General features: G+C 48.4%; 2 protein-coding genes across 5 annotated transcripts in view; one reads left to right on the top strand and one right to left on the bottom strand.

The window, feature by feature from the left end:
* The window catches only part of INSYN2A (inhibitory synaptic factor 2A), a 56116-nt gene extending 54099 nt beyond the window's left edge, over nt 1–2017 (top strand). For both annotated transcript variants that reach the window (XM_047826041.1, XM_047826039.1), the window contains one exon: nt 1834–2017. In XM_047826041.1, the coding sequence (XP_047681997.1) occupies nt 1834–2017 (184 nt within the window). The remainder of the gene's footprint in view (nt 1–1833) is intronic.
* Nucleotides 1–22678, bottom strand: part of DOCK1 (dedicator of cytokinesis 1) — a 531871-nt gene that overhangs the window by 307660 nt on the left and 201533 nt on the right. For all 3 annotated transcript variants that reach the window (XM_047826036.1, XM_047826038.1, XM_047826037.1), the window contains exons 26-27: nt 14749–14876; nt 11863–11958 (exon numbers count right to left, since the gene is read on the bottom strand). In XM_047826036.1, coding sequence (XP_047681992.1) covers nt 11863–11958; nt 14749–14876 — 224 coding nt within the window. The remainder of the gene's footprint in view (nt 1–11862; nt 11959–14748; nt 14877–22678) is intronic.

The following is a 22678-nucleotide window of genomic DNA, read 5'->3' as shown; positions in this document are numbered from 1 at the left end:
TCAACAGAGAATAAGGATTAAGTAATATCTGAATTGCATCTTAGAGTTTAGGAAACTTTTTCACTGACTTTTCTTTGGGGAGCGTGGGGGGAAATCCTTACCAGAAGGCAGTGAAATTGTCAGGGCAGTAATTATTGTGCTCCTTGAAGGGAAAGGACATTGAACCTGGAGATAGAGAAACAGGCACCTGTCGAAGCCAGCACAGCCCCCGAAGCAACAAGAGGACAAGGCAGGATGCTGGGCCTGTTCTTCCCACCACGCCACATAACTGCAGATTTGCACTTCCCACAACTGCCCTTAAGAGGGACTGTGCCTCCATTGTCCCATGTTCTAGATTAGCAAGGCACGAGTTCACGAGCTTCCCTCCTCCTTCCCATAAACAGCACCATAACTCAAAAAGGCCCTTTGAAATGAGGGGGGCGAAGAATTCTTGCGTTGGGCGCAGGGGTTATTAACTAGCCATAAACTTCTCTGACAATATTTTTAATTTTTCCAGTAGTACTAGTACAGTCTTTGATGCTAAGAAAAATGGAGCAGTGGATTTAAAACATAAAATGGTCCATTAGATGGGTCTTGAACTTGTTTTTAAAACTCCAGATAATACAGCTTTGCTGTTTTGTCTTTCCAAAATGTCAAAATTTGGCTAGGATTAATGCCTCTCTAAATCAATAGGATTTCATGTTTGTAAATGGTTTACGGCTCCACTGGATATACAATGTTATGAGCTCATGTATTATCATCACCACGGAGCCTTTACTGAAATCTACTGACATTTAGTCAGCATCCAGACCAGACATGAAGGAGCACAGAGCATAATTCTCTAGAAGCCGGAGCCCACATGCAAATAATCAGGGTACAGGGGTGGAGAGAAGGGAGACGAGGCTCATCACTCCTGGGACCATCACAGAAAAGTGTGGACCAGGGCATCCTATCCCAAAGGCCAAGGGGATAACCTAGAAACTAGTGGGGAGATCAACAATGGGTTTTCCAAAGCCATGAAGAGAAGCTAGGACTCCAGGCAGGCTGTGGAGAAATTTCATAAGAAAAAATCGCCTTCAGTCCTGTCATTCTAACGCAAACATCATCACCACTGCCCAAGGTCCCTCCACATGGCTACATGTCCACACACTCTGGCTTCAGCAATGTAATTACGATTTGGGGTCATCGTCACCGAACACCATGTTCTTGCCTGAAAACGGTCTTTGATCACAACTGAGTAACATTCAATGGCACTGACCCCACAAACACAGTTTTCCCCGAGGTTGGGTATTGTGGCTCTCACGAGTGTGGTAGATGATGAGGTTTTGCAAAGAACCTAAGCCAAGGTCATTTCATGCCACAGTTGTTTGAGGTGAGATCCATGGATTTCTCTAATCTTATAGAAAAGGTGTGCAGGCAAAGGGCCTTCACGCCCCTGTTCTGTATGTGCTAGGACGGCCCCCGAACACTCCTACTTTTGTTCATCCATCTATCCCGTGAAGCATGTGTGTGCAGTCTCCAGACAAGCCAAAGGGTTATTCAGATGTCATCTTTTTCATTTCCACCAACACATTATCTACTCTGACACCAATGGAGTACCTTAATAAAACTTCAAAGACTCGCATCGAAAGCATGTAAGTGATTTTCAAGGAAAATGAACCTGAGATAGTTCAGTGACACAGAGCTACAATAGATCACAGCCGACTGCTCACTACCGAGCCGGAAAATCACATAATAAACATAATCCCAATGATCGTTACCCTCGTAGGACGGCACGGCATTTTGCCGTCACTAAGGGGGATCTTTGTATAGGGAAGATCACGCACTAAATTCTCCCCTCTCTCTTCTTCCCAGTGTGGAGCTGGACTTTAAGCAGCAAGAAGACAAGCTCCAGCCAGTTCTGAGGAAACTCCATCCTTTTGAGGAAACTCAGGTTGTACCTTCGCCTTACTCTCAGGAGCCCTACTCCGCAACTCCCAAGCAAAAATCCAAACCCGAATCTAAAAAGCATGGAAGATGGAAACTCTGGTTTCTTTAAAACTCATGGTGTTTGGAGTCTAAAGGCCGTCTTGAAAACCCACTGGAGTTAAGTAAATCCTTTTCCAAAACGAATAGGATGGAGCGAGCCTTGGCCGGCTCAGCGCTTCCCACTTCCCACCCTGCTTACCAAAAAGGCCTTTTGTACGAACAGATAATTAACAGAAGCAAGGTTGTACACGTCACACCTTGCCAGCTGTTGTCTGCAATTCGTGGACGTGGGAGGTAAACACTGAAATGAAGTTTATGTAGTCAAAGGGGATAGGTAAAAAAAATTCTGTGCCCCCGCCCCAGATCGGCAAGTATTATGTCATCAGCCTGCGAGACGATGGGCTATCACTCTGTACACAGCTAAAACTCATAATTATTTTCAAGCCTTTCTTTCTTTTTTTTTTTTTTTTTTTTGATAATGAGAAGAAAAAGCAAGCCTTATGTTTGCAAAGGACTTCATTTTTATGTTTAATTTTGCAAATAAGCAGGGGGCGAGTGCAATTTTCAGCACATCAAATTCCGGAGAAAGCACAATTTTTTCAAGTGGTCGGAGACCATGAATAATCTCTCAAATGTGACTATATGTATATTTGCCTTCATGTGCTGTAGCGCTAAGCCAAGTGACCACATCTCAGTGTCAGGTTGACACCTCAAACTTAGCATTCTGTTCATCTCCAGACCTGCCACATGTTTACTGCTCATTTTCCAAACGGCCAGCAGCCAGGAGTCCCCCAAAGTCAGGACATGCCTTTAATCACTGCAGTTGACAGGGTCAGAGCTATGGGACACTAAGCTTTCTTAGATCTCATTTTTAATCTTTGGGTACCCAAAGGCCAAACGATAAATTCTGGCAAGGATCTGAAAACACACATAGAGATACACGGCGGATAGTACAGTCACCAATAAATCACGGGTGTTCTCTGCCACCGGAAAGCGTTTCTGTGGATCAATCTCTGAGACACCGTTCGTCACCCAAAGCGCAGCCAGACGTTTTATACAATCCGTTACGCTCTGTAACAAGTGTGGAAGACCTGACCATCTCAAAGAGAAACCGCCTGTTTAGTTTAGCTGCTGCCAACCGACAAACTTAGCGTCGCCTGCATCGAACCTATTAGTCAGTTGTACTAAATGACATACCTAGGGGAAAGCTGTGAATCAAATGTTTTTAGGTATTTTTTAAATAAACAGTGACACTGAGAGTCCTCTTTTGATTACACATTGCAATACAAATCTTAGTTCCTTTATTTTTTCACTCATTACTTTGCACCTTTGCAAGTATCTTTTTTATAGAGATCAAAAGCCCCTGGTCTGGGAATGACTGGTCTATCAATTTTCTGCTTTTCACAAGAGGAAGTAGGGATCTTATTTTGCCTTTTTTTGTACAACGGAACTTTGGAATAGTTGTGTGAACGTACAAGAAAACCTAGTCTTCAAGTTTCTGTCCAGAAGTTTCCCATCCGATCTAATGCTGGCATGCACACCTCATTGATTAGATGCCAAAAACAAAGGGGCGACCCTTGGTAAGAGGATCTCTACCTGCATTTCTCACGGGAGCTGTTTCTTGCTGTGCATTTTCCTCCTGATTCAACAGCAAATTTATTTTAGTTCTAAGTGTTTCGATTCTACAGGGACCTAGTGATCAGCCATCAGACCTGGACCGGACAACAATGAAGCGTGTGTCACGTAAGCATTCTTTGGGATTGCTCACACTATACTGCGGAGGTAGCCTTTAAAAAAAACACACGCATCTCCCGTGGAAACATTATGTGAGGGTGGAAATCCTTGAATACCAGTAAACAGAATTGAGAAATATTCTTGTGCAAGGAAATGGACAGGCACGTTGATCCCGTACCATGAAGGAAGCATAATTGTTTCATGTAGACAAAAATTAAAAAAAAAAAAAATGTGTTTCATGTATTTTATACTGTTTTTAACTAAAGTTATAAAAATGTTTGCAACAAGTTATACCCCCTTGTGTTTTACGAATCCCGACTATCTCGGGGAACTGAAATAGTGGCTTTCTGACGAGTGTTATAAATCCATCTCAACAAGAGGGCATCCTAGTAAACAGAATGGCATCACTGTTTGAAAGCAGTCTAGACCAAAAAAGAAAAAAAAAAATTAAAATGTTCAGAGTCAAGAAGGAAATTGAAGATAAACCCCATTTAAAAATAAAACTATCTTCAGAAGAGAAATATTTTAAAAATCATTTCATAGTTTAATTGCAATGTGTCACTACCAGATGCTGATTCTTCTCTTAGAAAGAGTTAAGAAAAAACTTTGATACAAAACCAAGGTAAAAAGTACAGTGTTCCCTCATATGTAGATGTACACACGGCATTACGTATAGAGATTAAATTATTATACTTGTCACTAAGTTCTTTATTAATTTTTAAATAAAAAAATCGAAGGTAATGTTTTGTGTGGATATTGAACTTATTTCATGGTCTCAGTAATCTGGGAAAATAGAAGTAATCCATGAAAATAACAATAAGGGAAGGATGCTGGGGCTGCAAAAAACTTCCTCTAGCCTTCAGGAAGGGAGACAAGTGCAGGCTCCCCAGGCCTGGCTGGGAGGGGGCAGGGCTGACATGTAGCTCGGGCTGGGCTTTCCAGATCATGGACTCTGGCGGGGGCTTCAGCCACCAGGAGAACAGGAAGACTTTTTAAGGGCACAAAGCACCTCCCAGTAGGATCTGACTAACTCGTGTCTAGTTTTTACAACACCTCAGAGAGACCAGTGAACTCATCGGTCTTTCCATGCCAAATCCTGCAACGGTCCCGTGGAGACAGCTTCTCTCCAAATCAGCCACCAAGCAGTTCCCTAGTCCCAGGGGATCGGCCATCTCCTTCTTTTCCTCTTCTCTGGGGGTGGGTGAAAGATCTCCACCTCGCCACCCTGGCAGAGACACAAGGGAGAGGTCCCCACCCTTTTCCCGCTGTCTATAAGGGCAGAGGCCACCGGCAAGGACGGTAGGACCCCTGCAGGCTGAGACGGAGGCCCCGCTGCCCTCACACACTCACCAGCGAGAAGAAAGGATGGGTGGGACCCACGTGCGTGTGAAGGAAGACACGGTGCACCAGCCAGGAGCACCTGGGGAGACGCTTCGGGTCACACTCTTCAACCATTCAAACCACACCCTTTGACTGGGGTTGCCACAGAGGTCCCCTCTTATAAACAAGCACATACAGCAAAGGATGTTCTGCCTCATAGGTACTTCCAGAGTGACTGGTGTGTGACCGGCCTCCAGGGGGAGGACCTGGGGCCCCTGCCTCTGCTCTTTGGATCGCAAGCCCTCCCCCCGCCCCAGCAGAGTGTAAATGGAGAGGAAATCAAGGTGTGGGAAAACCCTTTTCCTCTGCAAAGGATAGAGGATATGGGCAGGAGTTTCCCACACTTCCGTGGGGCTCCCGAGGTGTCCGTTGCCGTGGAGACCTGAGGTGGGGCGTAAATGCTGTCTGAGCTCCTAAACCAGCGCAGGCTGCCTCCAATCTCAGAAGCAACCATGCGCGTGCCCTGCAAAGCCATTCTCCCTCTGGTAGGATCGGAGGCAGAACTGAGGTACACAACCCTGCATTACAACTCAGACCACGCACACTCAAAACCAGGTGCCTGCTTTGTGCCTTTCGTAGAAGAGAGCAAGAACGAACCAACGAGAACCAGGTCGTGAATGTCTCCATCCCACGCCATCTGTAACAGCGCAGTGTGTTTATAAAGCCCACGGCGGGGGGAACGGACTCTTAGGGAGCGTTGTTATCAGCTGGTAAAATTTGACTTGATTACTAAGCAAGGCAGGCTTCACAGGCACAGCGTCACCTAAAGATCACAGAGGCTGCTTTCCATACTAATATGTCTTCTTTGATCGGGAAAAACTCTGTCACCGGCACATTTGGCATGAGATAGGTGTGTGACCAATCTCTTTCCCGGAGAAGCTACAGGATTCAGAAATCGAGTTCCGTTTTGTGAACTGGGGTTAACTGATGCTAACGCTATAGTTGTGCTACAATGTGCAGCACACGCTCCGGGAGGCGAGAAGGCCTTGCGAAAGCCGCATACGGCCTTGTAACTGTACGTACGGACTTAAGACACCTTCGTGGTTTAGTACGATATGCAAAAGAGAGCACGGCATATTTTATCCAGGCAGTGGTGTGGCGTTTGTCTCCTCCCCAGTACATCCAGGCAGTGACCAACCTGGAAAACACACTAGAAATGTGAGAAAGGCAGAAAGAACTCCTGTGCCGATTCCGAAGGAAAACAAATATATATATTAAGCCGTCGTGGCTCACACGCGCAAGCACGTTAGGCCTTTGCTTTCAAGTAGATTGATCAGCACACATACAATTAGAGACCCTTTTTACGACACTCGTATAGAAGAGCCAGATACTCTCCATTTGAAACTTTTATAATGTTATTACTTTCTTTTGAAGAATAGAATTCTTCAAAAAGCACACCCCCACAACTCCATTAGAATAAACATCGCAAAAACGAACGTTCATGCATAGACACATAACACATCTCGGTGCAAATATTTGATCAGGAGTCTTGGTCAAAGGGCTCTCTTGGCTGGCAGGCCAGTTCCATTCTTCTCTTTTCCAAGTAAAGAAGCATGTCAGGTCAGAGAAAGCGCTGGCTTCTCACTACCAACATCTCCCCCACCAGCGACGCCGCCCTCGTGATGCAATGCACCCCCGCCCCATCGGCGTCCCCCAAGGCTGGCGCTCAGCGTGGAGACAGCAGAACGCCCTCACTTGAGTGTAGTGAGTCAGGAGGTGCTGGTCAAAGGAGCAAGCAGACGATGGAGATGGCCTCTTTCCCTTTCCTAAGCCTGCACGGAGAATTTTCCAAGGGAATCCTTCCTGAGGAGAGGCACATTTTCATCTTAGCGAATGAGTGATTCCCGGTCTTCTGGTGGGTATCCAGGCTGCAGACAAATCCTTAAAAGTCCTTCTCACTCAATTACATTTTTAAAGTCCCCATTAACAGAATGTAAATCTTATCACATGGTAGAGGCACCTAACATCACAGGAGAAGGCACAACTGATCCTCTCTCAACCCAGCTTTGCGTACAAGTGCTTCTTCTAGCAGAGACACACGCGTAGGGGGGGAGGGGCCGGGGGGGGGGGGGATAGCAGGTCACCCCCCAGAAGGCTGGCCATGCCATCTGCCCACGGGACAAGAGCGCCGAACCCAGCATGACTCCGAACCACATACCATGACTAAGAACACCGCCTAACACTAAGGGCCTCAGGAATTTCCAAAAAGGAAGAGAAAACCCAAATCTGAAATCAGACACTATGAAACTAAGCATTTCACTCAATTATTCCACAGTATCAGGGGCACCTGGGGGGTGCAGTCAGGTGAGCGTCTGACTTCTGCTCAGGATCTCAAGGTTCATGAGTTCGAGCCCCACATCGGGCTCTCTGCTGTCAGCACGGAGCCCACTTCAGGTCCCCTGTCCCTCTCTCTCTGTCCCTCCCCTGCTTGCACGCTCTCTCGCGCTCTCAAAAATAAATAATCACTAAACAAAATTATTCTACGGTGGCAGACCGCATTGGAATACCGATAAAATGGGATCTTCCTTCTGTGGCATGGTGACTACAAGCCTTCTGGGTTAGGACCTGTTTCCGGCATCCGCAAGACCTGCAATTCTATACTCGCCAGATGCAATTTTATTTGTTAAAAAAGTATGACGCTTAGGGTCAGGGCACATCTATGTGTGAGATGTGTTCCAACAGTTCATTTCACATCGAATGCTGAAAGGTATAAAATGAACTAAAACAAATGATACACAATCAGCCGTACGGTGTTGAGCAAATACCACAGACACGGATAAAAGAAAAGGCTCACACTGCACGTCTCTGCTTATCCAATTACGCAGGGAGTTCTGCATTTCTCAAGTGCGCACATAAACAGACGGGAAAATGGTCAGCCTGCGACAGCATTCCCAACTAACAACACTCCGACGCGAACAGAGGCCACGTTCTCGGTATTACTGTTGACGATACTGTGGAATAAACCATGAGGTGAAGCATAATTATTCATTAATTTTTAAATCCATTTCCAGTGATTATTCAGAAGCTTGAAGCTGATTCCTAGTCGCACGGTTTCCATTCCATTTATGCAAACCTAAGTAGCAAGCGCATAAGGACGGAAATGTCTGTGTGACGGTGGGAGGTTACAGCTGACACACAACAGATCTGTAGACCACTGTCTGCTCTCCTTCTCTGGAAGGTCCACTGCTGATGTTTTTTGCCCCCCTCGTCAGGGACATTTTCCCCCCCAGATCTTCCTCTAATCTAAATTCGCAGGGCAACCACACTGACATTAAGAAGTTAATGCATAAATCTACATCGGAGCAAACTGGAAAAGCAAGGTCGGGCTCTCTGAGCAGGGCAGCATCTCTGTCTTCCCCCTCTGTGGACAGCACAAGGGCTCCTGGTTCCTGGAAGACTTCAAGATCCTTCTAGGCGTGCCTGGGAGGGGCTCAGTCAGTCGAGCATCCAACTTCAGTTCAGGTCACGATCTCACAGTTTGTGAGTTTGAGCCCCGTGTCGGGCTCTCTGCTGTCACCACAGAGCCTGCTTGAGATCCTCTGTCCTCCTCTCTCTCTGTCCCTCCCCGCTCGCTCTCTCTCTCTCTCAAAAATAAACAGTACAAAAAAGATCCTTCTCAACGACTCATTTTAAAAGGTCAGTGTCCTTCACGAAAACATCTCGATGCTGCTGTCACTCACCAAGTAATTACAGCTTATTCAGAATCTATTTTTTCGTTTGAGAGTCTCTCCCCTCGCAGCCTTGTTGGTTTTACAAAAGGGATCTCTGGGGGCGCCCGGGTGGCGCAGTCGGTTAAGCATCCGACTTCAGCCAGGTCACGATCTCGCGGTCCAGGAGTTCGAGCCCCGCATCGGGCTCTGGGCTGATGGCTCAGAGACTGGAGCCTGTTTCGGATTCTGTGTCTCCCTCTCTCTCTGCCCCTCCCCCGTTCATGCTCTGTCTCTCTCTGTCGCAAAAATAAATAAACGTTGAAAACAAAAATTAAAAAAAAAAAGGGATCTCTGGATGCCTTTGATAGATAATGAAGATGTAGGAATTGGGAGGAGTCAGCTTAGGACCCAAGTCCCCTTCCTGCTTCTAGAGACTTCTGTAGGAGAAAGTGGGATGGTGGGGAACGGGCCTGGATGTGGGCGGTTTGCTCTGCACCCCCATTCCCAGAGAGTGCCTTGAACCCCTCCTGAGTGCTCAGCAGGAACTGGACCCCAGCTGGGTAAGACGGCACAAGGCCCTCCCTGTCAGCCCTTCTCAGAACACGCAGGGGCTCTTCCTAAGGAACGCTCGAGGTTTCCTCAGAACACACAGGTCCCTCCACGCCCTTCGGGGAAAGGGCTCAACCCTCCCTTCCACCTCCAGGAGATCCTAGCATTTGGCCCAAAGAAATGACTGAAAGATGCTAAGTGGAGAGGTGCTTCCTCTGCTGAGCAGCTGCCTCCCTAACCTGGACGAAGACCTAGAAGCAACTCGTAGTCCCCTGAGATGCCCTCTGGCCACCACTGGGGTCAGCCCCACGAGTACCATTCTTACAGAACACACTAGGAGGACCAGCTGTGGCACCAAACCAGGGCACCAAATTACAGCTGCCACGCCAGCCACAGGATCTAGAACACTCCTTGTGTCTTTGCAGGACATTTTCTGCAGTGAGGTTGAGAAGTAAGTGAGAATCTCCCCACTAATTACACAGTGGCTGGCAGAGAAATACAGTAAAGCTTTGGATTGCGGATAACTTGTTCTGTGAGTGTTTCACAAGACGGGCAAACATTCCTAGCAAATTTTAACTTGATAAATGTGCAACGTCTTGCAATATGAGTAGGACATGGCACCGAACATCACATGATCACAAGTGATCCGACGGTTCTTGAAATTTGCTTTGATACACGGGTGCTTTGGATTACAAGCGTGTTCCCAGAACAAATTGTGCTCGCAAACCGAGGTTTTACTGTAAGTGCTCAGTAACATGCCTCTATCACAACCACCACGATGAGCATCGTGCCTGAGATAAGAACTCCCCCAGAGGCATTGGGCCCACATGGTCTGGGAGAAGATGCCGCACGCCACGGCCTCTGTTCTACCCTCGCTAGATCCGTTGGTTGAGAACGCCTCACAATCTCTCCACATTCCAAGGACTGTCCAAACTTGCATGAGTCCCCCCTTGCCCTCGTCATCCCAGGTTAACTGCCTGCCAGCGGGCAATGACCCAAATGAACACCCTGCTGGAGTCAGGGCCCTAACTCTAGACAGAACTACGTCCTCTGCTCACCGGCCCCCACACCGGCCATCTTGCCCCTCTGCCCATCGCCACTGCCCATCACTCACTCCCTGCAGCCCCACACTGCCATCACATCACCCCCCCCTCTGTACTCCAGCCCATTCCAATATGGGTCACCTTAGGAAATGGCACCAAACTTGATTCAACTTCAGGCCACACAGGACCCATCCTGCTTCAGGGCCCCTCAGAGTCCCACAACATGAGAGTGTTCCAAGGACACCCATGGCACAGTGCCAAGAAGACAGGAGCACCAGCCCACGGTGGGGGGTGGGGGTGGGGGGCCCCTGGAGTCACCTCACGTCTACTCCATGGGGCTCAGTCTCCACCCTCCTACACAAAGGTATTAAGAGTACAGAAAAGAATGTGATAAGGGAGACGCACGTACTGTTACGGAGTAATGGATAAGTCCACTGCAAATAAAGCCAACTTATAAGAAATATTTTCATTCCTACTTCATACATGTGATCAGCCAATGCCTTGCAAAGGAAAATCTGACCATGACACGTGCTGAAACACTGAAGCACAAGCTAGGCTGTTTCACTGATGGAAACAGACTAAGACAGCAACTGCCCCACTTCGGTGCTACCCATCTGTGATGTCAGATGCGAAACCGCAGCCTTTGTTGGTGCGAGCCACAGAAACCAGAGCAGGTCCAGCCCTCCGTGCATTCTGGCCTTGCTGCCCAAAGAGCATGCGTTAACTGGTTCCCCTCCCGGGATACGCAGAAAGAACTATGGTCACACAAGGAAGCACAACGTATCTCCTCTGGTTGCCAGCGAGAACCCTAACTGGACGTTGTGTTCCTGGATTCGAAAAGTTCTCAGCATTTTTTGTGAAATGCCATCCACCAAATTTAGTGAAATGGTAACAGGTGCTGGGAATGAAGGAAAATAAATGGGACCCGTGTGAGCATCTTTCGCCTAAGAAACCAAACCGAAGAATAATGGCAGTGAGGGAGGGTGGTACGCTCCGGAGGGGGAAAGAAAAAGTGAAAACCTGTCTAAATTATTGTGAAAACTTTCTTGAAAAAAAATCATAGATAGTATTGCATGCCTCAGTCACCTGTAGAAGAGAGACATCTACGATACATCAGGGTAGACAATAAAATGGCTGGGTTGGAGCACCTCGTTTACTTTTTAAGGTCCGTCATAAAATTTTATTAATGGCATCTTAAATGTAAATACGTAGAAAGAAACTGCCAGAAGGGTAAGAACTTAAGAAGAAAATCCATATCCTTTGCTAGAAGTAAATAATGAGTAACTGGAAGCAGATGCTTCTGTCTCTAACATGTTAGTTTGCTGACCCTTCAACTTTGACACCTGCTTCTAGAATCATGGAAAATCAGCATATATTATATACCAGACTGTAAATAAATGCTTCTCTGCTGTTCACTACAATGTAGTAAAATAAGCTTATGCCCAAAAGGCAGCTGGGAAAGGGCCAGATGGATTTTCAGGGCTGGGAATAAGTGACACGCCTGGGGAAGGGGCCCCCGCCACAATTACGCGCCCAAGCATTCACCACGGAGCACTTACAATGAGCTCGGAATCCCGCCCCATGGAAATGACAGTTCGGTTCACTGTCCGCAGAAGCTTCTCCATGATGATCTGGACGTGCCTCTGAGTTGGCCCCTGGAGGAAGACACAGCAGTGAAAACCAACACCTAAGACCATCATTAACATGCAAGCCTCGGCAGTTGTCACTGAATCCATTTACCCTGTAAAGAGTAAATCAATTATAACCCTTAACGAGATGAAGAATGGCCCTTGTCAAAGGCAAAAGCCTTCACAAAGAAAACGCAACGCATCTTATTAATTATAGTCCATTAGTGATAATTTGTTATACAATCATAGTAATTGAATTTAAGCAAACCTTAAAAATAAAAGCAAATCTGTTTAAACAATATAATGTTTATGATCCCTGATTAGCCCACCAATTAGTTTTCTAGAGACCCTTGGCCATTTGTAAGTGGAAAGCAGGCAGATAACAGCCATAGATTGCTCTGCCTGTCAAGTTCGAATAACCTGGGCATCCAGCACCTGGAATTCAATGTATTTATTTTAGCACATTATCTAAAATCCATAATGTGCCATGGATTCTTCCATCGGGAAAAACGTGCTCTTTTATTTTGTGTGTGATGGGATGAACTTGGCCTGAACTTGGAACTTGTTTAAATACGTTCTCGAGGTGCTCACACACAAGGCCAGGGCAGGAATCACCTTTGAAGCTGGGCCATACATACACTTCACTCCCAACCTTCTCCCCTTTAAGACAAAGGCAGGCCCTGGAAGGGGGCCTAGAAGCTGGCCATTGGATTAAGGCTTCTAGAAGCTTCCAAAGGCAACTCCCCTGGAAGAGCTGATATAGCCACCCTTGCTATGAAGTGATTCAATCTGATCTCTTTCTTCAAAGGCACTCACCAGGCTCCGAGAGAACGAATCCCTGCAGGAAGGAAGTGGGCAGGACAGGTATGTGTGTGTGTTGACTGGGAAGGTGTCCAGAGGTCACGGGGGAGAGAGCAAAGACTAAGCCCTGCTGACCTTGAAAACCTGGCCCATCTGTCCCCTGCTGGAGGCACACGGATGGACACGGACCTGTACAGGCACAACCGGAGGGTCGGCGAGTTCGCGCATGTGCACATCTGTGCACAGCTGTGTATGGTGGGTGTGTTGGCGACGGGAAGGCACAGGGTCAGCCTTTTGCACGTGGGCTCGCACCCACTTCTGATTTCAAAAAAAGGTCCACAGACTAAGCAAACAATTTACAAATACAAAAAGAAAAACCATTTAAAAAGACAAAGACTAGCTAAGAAGGCACAGAAGGAAATGACTGGTGGGTTGTGGAATCTGGGGAAGGAGGCACGGGGCCGTTCTTCTCAAAACTCTAGGAAACACCAATGACTTAAAAAAAAACCACTACCGGGGCGCCTGGGTGGCGCAGTCGGTTGAGCGTCCGACTTCAGCCAGGTCACGATCTCGCGGTCCGTGAGTTCGAGCCCCGCGTCAGGCTCTGGGCTGATGGCTCGGAGCCTGGAGCCTGTTTCCGATTCTGTGTCTCCCTCTCTCTCTCTGCCCCTCCCCCGTTCATGCTCTGTCTCTCTCTGTCCCAAAAATAAATAAACGTTAAAAAAAAAAAAATTTAAAAAATAAAAGGATCCCTTTATGAGGTGCCTGGGTGGCTCAGTCGGTTGAGCGTCCGACTTCAGCCAGGTCATGATCTCGAGGTCCGTGAGTTTGAGCCCCGCGTCAGGCTCTGGGCTGATGGCTCGGAGCCTGGAACCTGTTTCCGATTCTGTGTCTCCCTCTCTCTCTGCCCCTCCCCCGTTCATGCTCTGTCTCTCTCTGTCCCAAAAATAAATAAACGTTGAAAAAAAAAATTAAAAAAAAAAACCACTATGTGCATGTATTACTTCATTAAAATCAGAATTGGGGTGCCTGGGTGACTCAGTCGGTTGGGCGTCTGACTTCGGCTCAGGTCATGATCTCACAGTCTGTGGGTTCGAGCCCCGTGTCGGGCTCTGTGCCGACGGCTCGCTCGGAGCCTGGAGCCTGCTTCCGATTCTGTGTCTCCCTCTCTCTCTGCCCTTTCCCCACTCTCACCCTGTCTCTCTCTCTCTCAAAAATAAAGAAGCGTGGGGCGCCTGGGTGGCACAGTCGGTTAAGCGTCCGACTTCAGCCAGGTCACGATCTCGCGGTCCGTTGAGTTCGAGCCCCGAGTCGGGCTCTGGGCTGATGGCTCAGAGCCTGGAGCCTGTTTCAGATTCTGTGTCTCCCTCTCTCTCTGCCCCTCCCCCGTTCAGGCTCTGTCTCTCTCTGTCCCAAAAATAAAATAAACGTTGAAAAAAAAATTAAAAAAATAAAAAAATAAAAAAAAATAAAGAAACGTTAAAAAAAAATTTTTTAAATAAGAATTAAGAAAAAGGAATGTAGATAATAGCTTCCATCTGCGCATTTCCAGTTTCTTTTTTAATGTTTATTTTGAGAGAAAGAGAGTGCGAGCGGGGGAGGGGCAGAGAGAGAGGGAGACACAGAATCCGAACCAGGCATCAGGCCCCGAGCTGTCAGCACAGAGCTTGAACTCAGGAACCACGAGATCATGACCTGAGCCGAAGTCAAATACTTAACCCACGGAGCCACCCAGGTCCCCCGTCCAGTTTTTAACATCAAAGTCATTTTCTGACCTTAAGGGTCAAAATCAAAAATCAGTCTTGGGGAGGCATCCGCCTGAGAAGTGACAGGAAGTAAACTTAAAATAAAAAAAGAAAAAGATGTTTTTACATTATTATCATACTTCGTGCATAAAGAAAAATCCCTGAAAGTACCACTCAACTGAGAGAAGCAGGCTAACCCGTAAAAGTAAAGGAATCAAATGCGCCTTCCGTGAGGCGGGGGGGCTCGCTTCCCGCCGCGGCCATTACTCACCACATCCTTCCTGTACAGAACCTCCAAAATGTTGCTGAGCAGGTGGCAGCAGGCCTCCAGGTCTTCTTGTCTCTCCAGATGGTACTTGAGCTGATCCGTCATCATGGGAAGCAGGATCTCTCTGCAGTCTGCAGGGGACACGGGGCTGCGAGTCAGCAGGGGACCCACCAAGATGCAACTCTATTTGCTAGAAGCTTGTTTCGTAGCATGTTACATTGTTTCCAGCATGTTACATTTACTTTCTCGCATGTGTGAAACTGACATCTGGAGCCGGTCAGATGGCGGGATGCGGGGAGAAATCGTGTCTACCGCTATGGAAATAATTTACACACAAACACACGCGCACACATCTATGGGTGTGTCTCCTTGTAAATGCACAATAAATAACCCACAAACATATAGAAGCACATTTTCACGTACATCCCGTGGTGTGCACACAGATCTAAACACAGGCACACATGCTGGGGGGTTTGACTGGTTTTCTGTGCTGAAGTATAAATTCATTGACTCACAACTTTAAAAGAAATACTCCTCACAACAAATATTTTTTGAATTGCAGCTATTCTTACTTTTTCCTAGGAGGACCAAAGCGTGGTTTCCTTCTAGTCCCTTATGCCTCATAAATGTTTCTGAGCTAGGCCAGGTCATCAACTTACTAAATTCCCCGCTTGATCTTTGCTCATTCTGGGCAAACTTCTGCTGGGCTCACACCTGCATCGGGACAGTCTGCGGGGGTGCTGAGAGCTCAGGCTCTGGAGAGAGGCCGTCTGAGTTCAAGTTCTCCTCCCCTCCTGGCAGGGACATGTTGGGCAGCTCCTGATACCCCTGAGACTCGGCTTCCTCATCTCTTAACAAGGACACGATGGCTCTAGCTACTCACAGGTTTGGGGTACGGGGTACTTCCTCCCACGAGGATAAGGACGAAGGCTTAGGCCTGGTTAGATGCTTAGGACAAGGTGCTCGCTCCTATGACTTACGATAGATCCAGGAGATGAGCCACAGCCTCCTCTCTCTGGCCTCCCAGACCCCTGAGCTAATGCACAGGCAAGTGAAAGAGAGAGAGAGAAGTGAGGGAGTAGGCACTGGCTTGGAGATGAGTCAGGGAGGCCTCCTTTAGGAGGCAGGACCTTCACCTGCTGGCAAGAGGAATGGCAATTTCCCGCATGGGGCAGGCAATCAAGGAATGAGAAACCTGGACACAGAGTCAGGCAGGCGGGAGCATATGACACATTCAAGAGACACATGCACAGGTGGAGGGTGGGGAGAGGAGGAAAGGGCTAAAAGGCCAGACAGGCAGCTGGATACCAGCATGCACATGATGGGTAAGGTCAAGAAAGTTGGGAAAACCAACATGCTGATGGGGGCGGGGAGAGATGTGATCAGAGCAAAAGGCGAGAGTCCCTCTGGCATGGCGCACGGGTAGGGCAGCGGAGACAGGAGGGAGAGAAACCGTCAGTTAGCCACTGCGATCGACCAGGCAAGAAACAGTAAAGGCCTGACCTCCGGCTGCAGTGGTGAGTTTGAAAGAGGGCTTGAGCAAGAGAAAACTGGAGGCAGGCTGGACCCGGGGCTCGGTGATGGAAGGTGGCAGATAAAGGAGAGTCAAACACAACGCTCCAAGTCCTGGTAATGATGTGTCATCCAAGGAGCCACATGATGCCATCCAAAGAGAGGAATGTGAGAAGAGAAGGGTATTTTTTAAAGGAGGGAGAAAAGGACAAGGGTTCAGTTTGGGACAAGTGGAGTCTGAGTTGCCTGTTGGACACCCAAGTGGCCCCATCTACTAGGCAAATGGAGAGAGGGTTCTAGACATTATTTCTGGTTTAGAAACACAGATGAAAGGATCGCCAGCCTCTAGGCAGCAATGAAAGCCACTAAGACCATCAAAGGGAATATGCAAAAAGGGCAGAAAACTGACCAACATCGGGACGTAGGTGTTAGAACAGGAGATGTGCAGGACACAAAGGTGGAGAGAGCCAGGATGTGGGAGGAGGCAGACAAGTGATGCCACCCAAGCAAGGGAGCACAGTGATCAAGGTGGCCAAATACGGTGGCAAGAATGGGTGGGACAGAACAAGCTTGGGGCGTGGCAGTGAGAGGCACACAGAGCCCCCTGAGGCAGCTTCCTGGAATGGCTGAGCGGGGACGAAAAATGGAAAACAGCTCCCGGGAGCACGGCTGTGTAATGGAGGGACACTGGGGTGTAGGGACGAAGGAACATCTGGATTTTCCCTTGTGCTTCAGATGGGAGCAGAGAAAAGGATGTTCAGAAAATTAAAGGACAATAAGGACACGAACATGAAGGAGACTGAGGATGGAACGTAATTACTCCTCCAGGTGGGGAGCCCAGTTAACTCCGGTACCATCCTGCCCTCCCAACAGGAGCGACGTGTTCCCACCACCCCAGCTCTGCTTGTGAAACCAGCCCAGCCACCGCCGTCCCCTTTAAAATTCAGGGCACGACAGAACAGACAGCAGTGCTCCCAAACATTAGATATACTTAGCTTGTCTCAGGATTTCACATGGTGGGCTTACGTTAATGACGCATAAAAGCATGTTTCGCACTAATGTTTCCTGAACTCTTTTAACAGAAGAAACAAAGGAGCATGCAGCGTTGAAATGGCTCCCATAAGTATGCTGCGACCCACGTAGAAGACTTTCCCAGGAGTACACGGTCATGAAGGCCCAGGGGTGCAGGTGGGAGTGGGGTGCAGGCGGGAAGCATCAAGCACACAGAAGCAGCACAAACTCTGCTGTTCCACCTCCTTCCAGGGAACCGCACGTACGAAGCTCAGGCTCAGGCTTTTGCAAATCCCGTTACGATTTATCCCCTTGAAAAGGACCAACAGCTACTCCATTTTTCCAGAAAGTGTTTTGCCCAGTGATTATATGATTTCACTTGTCGACTTCACAATAAGAGTAATCAATACTTAACGTATGAGGTGCTAACGTGCTGTGCATCTTCTGGGCAGCAGCCGGGCTCACCTTACTGGCTATAATGACAGGACTCACCAGAGGTCAGGCAGTGAGACACATGGCACGCGAAGAAGGCACTGTCCTGTGGGGACCATGACAGTCCTTCCACGTCTGTGTTCGCGGATGTCGGGGCCCTCCCCTTCTCAGCCAACCTTCCCTGTGATGTCAGCAGATGAAGTCACCAAGGAGACCATCTCCCAAATACCAGAGCCCCGTAAACTCACAGGGGAAGTGCTCCGAAGAGCCGAGACCTGCTGTCAGTGCAGAAGCCTGCACGGGTGTCCGAGAGCTGCCCAAGGCCCAAGCCAGTGCCAGGGAAACGCGACAAGAAAACTACCCGTGGCAGTGAACCCAGACTGAAGATGCATCGGCCCCAAATGCTGACCCACTGAACACACGCATCCCGCAAGCACTCCAAAGCCCAGGGTCTTTCCTACAGAACCTCAATGCTCACAAATGGCAACCACCTTCGGTAGCCCTTGGCGTGCTGACCTCAATCACGACACCACATCCAGGGTAAAGACTACACGGCAACCTCCTAGAACCCAACAGACTGGAAGGTCTCCTGGCAAACCCGTCCAGGTCCAGCCCTGTTGGCGGCCATCTTCACAGCCCCTGGCAAGACGTCACCAGGATGATGGGCTTCGTTCCCTTCAGCCTGAAACCCATCACCCAGCTTAACCGCCCTCACCGGGGGGCCAAGCCCTTGGTCGCCCCTGTCCATTGGGGCATCTGTATCGCTGCCACCATCTCGGAGATCTCCAAGACATCTGAGGGAGAAGCTGCGGCCAGGAATCCCCGGACTCTGACAACATGATTAAGGGAAACAAATGACTTTCAGCTAAACCAAACAAGCTGAGGAGGAACCCAACAGAGGGAGAAGACCGGCCCAGGTTGGGAGGAGGAGTGTGTCTGCGAACAGTCTTAGAAAACCAGAGGAACACAGCCCTGGCCCCAGAGATGGCCGAAATGGCCCGCCAGCCTCCGGTACCCGGATGCCCTGGCCGAGTTCCATCTCTTCCCACCCCATTTATCTGTCATGCTGGACAGGCAGTTGTTGACTCCACCGTTCTCAGAGGTAATTGAGTGTGTGAGTGTCATTTGTCAGAATTACTCTGGGGTGAAGAAGTGACGGCAGCCCTGTTCATCTTCGACAGGAGATGCTGTCACCATCTTCAGCTCCCTGGTGCCGGGCACGCCCACCTGCTACCCAAACCTGGGGTCTGCGTGTCAGCTGCGTTCCTTTGTCATCCAGCCCCTCTTGATGAGAAACCACCAAACTTTGGGAAACGTCACTGCCATTTTGTCACGTCGGAAGACATTTCACTCTCTTAGCCCCGAGAACATAAAACCCCCTTTGTTAGAATCCTTCTGATGGACCCATAACCGCAAGCTGGATGTTTCCACAGCTCGTCAGTCCTTTGTCACCCGCCGCATCCATGGGAGCTTAGGAGAAAGGGGAGACAGGGGAGCGGGGAGAATGAAAGGAGACAATGCTCGCAGAAGGACCTCAGGAAGGCTTCCGACACTCCAGCCCCAGGACAGAGCTCTGGAGACGGGTGCCTGGGCACCCGGGCTGTCCTCAGAGGCCACAGTGACCTCAGCAGGCATCTCATGCAGGCCTCCAAGGACACAGGGTCACAGGACAGCAGCATCCTCCAGAAGCACGTCCCAGGCCCCCAGGAAGGACCATGCCCGAGAGACCTTCAGAGGCCGGGGGGACCAAAGCTGGAGGCAAACCAATCAGCACGTCCCGTTGTGACCCGTGATCTGTAGGCCCCGGCAGGACTCATTGACAGACCCGGGCACGGGTGCCCGGCGTGTGGACCGCTGTGACACCTGGGTCAGCCATCTTTTGTCCATGCCGGAATGCAATCTCCGTGAGAAGGGGTCCTGTTCTCACCAAGGGGAGCCCCCCCCCCCCCCCCCCCGCCACACGCATACACATAAACTAGGACCTGAGTGTGCGTGCTCCTCCTTGGAGGCCAGCTGTCACACTATCCTTGGTTCTTTATCTGTAAACCACAGCGCCCGGCTCCCGTTCAGGGGTGACGAGGGACCTGCGGTGCGAGCCGCCCTGTCCTGTCCTCGGAAGACGTCATCGTAACAAGATCTCTCCCCACTTTCTGGTGACCCAGTTTCACTGGACAGTGTCCAAGGCTGTCAGGACAGGAGTGTGCAGACACACATGCGCGTGTGCGAGCGCATGTGCGAGAGCCGGTGGGGGCCACGTGCAACTATAGGCACACAGTATCTGAGGACAGGTGTGCAGTGAGAAGCCAGTCCCCTCCCAGTGTGACACCCCCCCCCCCCACCAAAGCACACCCACACTGGCCTCCCAACACTCGTCTTCCAGAGGGAGACGGTCCCCAAGAGGGACCTCTTGGTCCACATTTTGGTCAACTGTTGAGTCTCTTCCAGAAGCGGTGGGCACACGCCCTACCTAACACCCACGCCTCTCAGCTTCTACCCCGACGTCAAGTCCAAAACTCAAGAGCACAGAGGACAGTACAGCACACACACGCTCACACACACCGCACAATATACGCACTCGCACCACACTCACTACACACACCCACACACTACACACCCACACACACACCATACGCGCCCACCCACACACTATATGCACACACACCCATACACACTCATGCTTTCGATGAACAATTTTAAAGCATCAGATGAAGTCTCTGGCAGCTGAGAAACAGGGATCTCCTGTCATATTCTGAATGTCCCAACTCAGTGTCCTGAATACCATTCCCCCTGAACTAAGTGCCATTTCTGTCCCATGATTCATGCCAACAGTCCAATTAGGTCCAAGGCAGATGGCCTGGGAAACTGGCAAACCCCCCACAAACAAATAAACTCTTGTATTTTTAACAGAAAACACATTTTAAATAAACTACCCACAACTAATCACTTGGAAAACAGCTACAATAAATATTTGACTAGAAGCTTAGGGACCAGGGTCACTCTTCAATTTTGGGACACCGGACTCTCTTCAAGGTCCAGTTTCCCCACACAGATCAAGAAACAATAAAATCCACCCTGCTCACTCCCTGCTTTGGGTCTTGGGCAAGTTACTTAACACTCTCTAAGCCTTGGAGCACTTGGGTGGCTCAGTCAGTTAAGCATCTGACCTCGGCTCAGGTCATGATCTCACAGCTCGCGAGTTCGAGCCCTGTGTCCAGCTCTGTGCCAACAGCTCAGAGCCTGGAGCCTGCTTTAGATTCTGTGTCTCCCTCTCTCTCTGCCTCTCTCTCGCACTCTCAAAACTAAATAAACATTTTAAAAATAAAAAAAAAAAACTCTCTAAGCCTTAATTTTTCTTATCTGCAAAATGGGGCTGTTTACCTGTGAGGTTCATGGTGAGAATCATATGGTATAATGTGTGCATTTGGCAAATGGGAACATTTAATAAATGACAGCTGCCAATACAAGTGCTAGAAATAAAATCATCATACAAAGTTAGTCTTTTCAACAAAAAGTACACAAAGACTAACGCCTTCGAGCTGCCCTATCCAAGAGGGGAGCTGGTGACCACTTGAAATACAGCAGGTAGCACTGAGAGATGGAATTTTCCATTTCAGTTAATTTTTAAGTAATTTAGATGTAAATGAAAAAAATGACACTTGCTTATTGGAAACAATGGTATGGAACACCTGGAACAAGTTGGGTGTGTGAATTCACTTCTCAGCGGTAAATTTTATTAAATGTGAAAAATGCAGATTAAGGATCCCTGATGAAAATCTAGCATCCAAATTGAGATGGGCTGTAGGCGTCAAAAACTGCACTGGATTTCAGAGGCCCAGTGTGGAAAAAAGGAATGAAAAACTATGTCATTAGTAATATTTAGATTGAAGTCATGTTCAGATGGTATTTTAGATAAATCATTAAAATTAATTTCAGCAACTGTGTTGTACTTTTTTTTTTAATGTGGCCTCTAGAAAGTTATAAATTGCATATGTGGCTCACATTCTATTTGTGTTGGACAGCAGGGTCTCAGAGCATGCTAGGAGGCAGATGTTAAAGACCTCATCTTAATTCTCATCTTAATGTGTGATTCTCATCTTAATGAACTGGTGTTCGTCAACGGAAGGAGAATCGAGGCCATAGCAGATTTCTCCTATCAGATCTGCCTTCACGTGTATGTGACCGCAGGGTTGCTACTGCCTGTTAGGCTGAGTCGAGGCAGAGATACGACCCACAGGGAGGCCAGAACTAGCTGGCACGGCTCTCCTGATCTTCCCCACCGGAAGAGGGGAGCGCAGTCAGCCCAGTGCAGACTGCCAGGAAGGGGCAGGCAAGCCCGGTGGACCCAGACTTCACACAAATCAGCTGTGGGGATCAGAGGTCCCAGCCACCCTGCTCCACCCGCCTCTCCCAGTGTGATCCACTATGATTACAGACAGCAATAATTCGACATCTGTTCGTCCTCAGCTGTGCAGGCTGAAGCCATGATGATTAATGCTCTGGTAATGGGCACAAAGTAAAAAATATTAATCTTTATAAAAGGTATTCAAAAGGCATCATCAGCTTATAAATGTCCAAGTAGAATATCCGTCTATAACCCCATTACAGCTCTACATTAAGGCAAGATGCAAATTCGAGAATGAATTTGTCCATTTAAAACATTCGTTTTATGAACACTGAATAATGTGCTGCTTAATTTTTAGTTTGGTCACATTAAACAAATGATCCATAAAGTGCATTTAATAACCTTGAGCCTGTTACATAGAACTGAGATCCAGATTAACACTTTTAATGAGAATTAAACAGTAGGAGCTATATAAATGGGGGGTGCTGGTTACTCATTTGTTACAGACACTCATCTTATTTTCCAACTCTCTAAGAACTCTGTGCCCTCATGATTCAATTGGTTCAAATGATTTTCTCCCTCCATATAAGTCTTCAAACAACAGAAATGCAGAAAATGGAGCCATCAACAGAAGGG

The sequence above is a fragment of the Prionailurus viverrinus genome, chromosome D2 (genome assembly GCF_022837055.1).
Source record: "Prionailurus viverrinus isolate Anna chromosome D2, UM_Priviv_1.0, whole genome shotgun sequence".
Lineage (NCBI taxonomy): Eukaryota > Metazoa > Chordata > Mammalia > Carnivora > Felidae > Prionailurus > Prionailurus viverrinus.
Note: the sequence above shows the minus strand (reverse complement) of the source record. Positions and strands in the feature narration are given on the sequence as shown.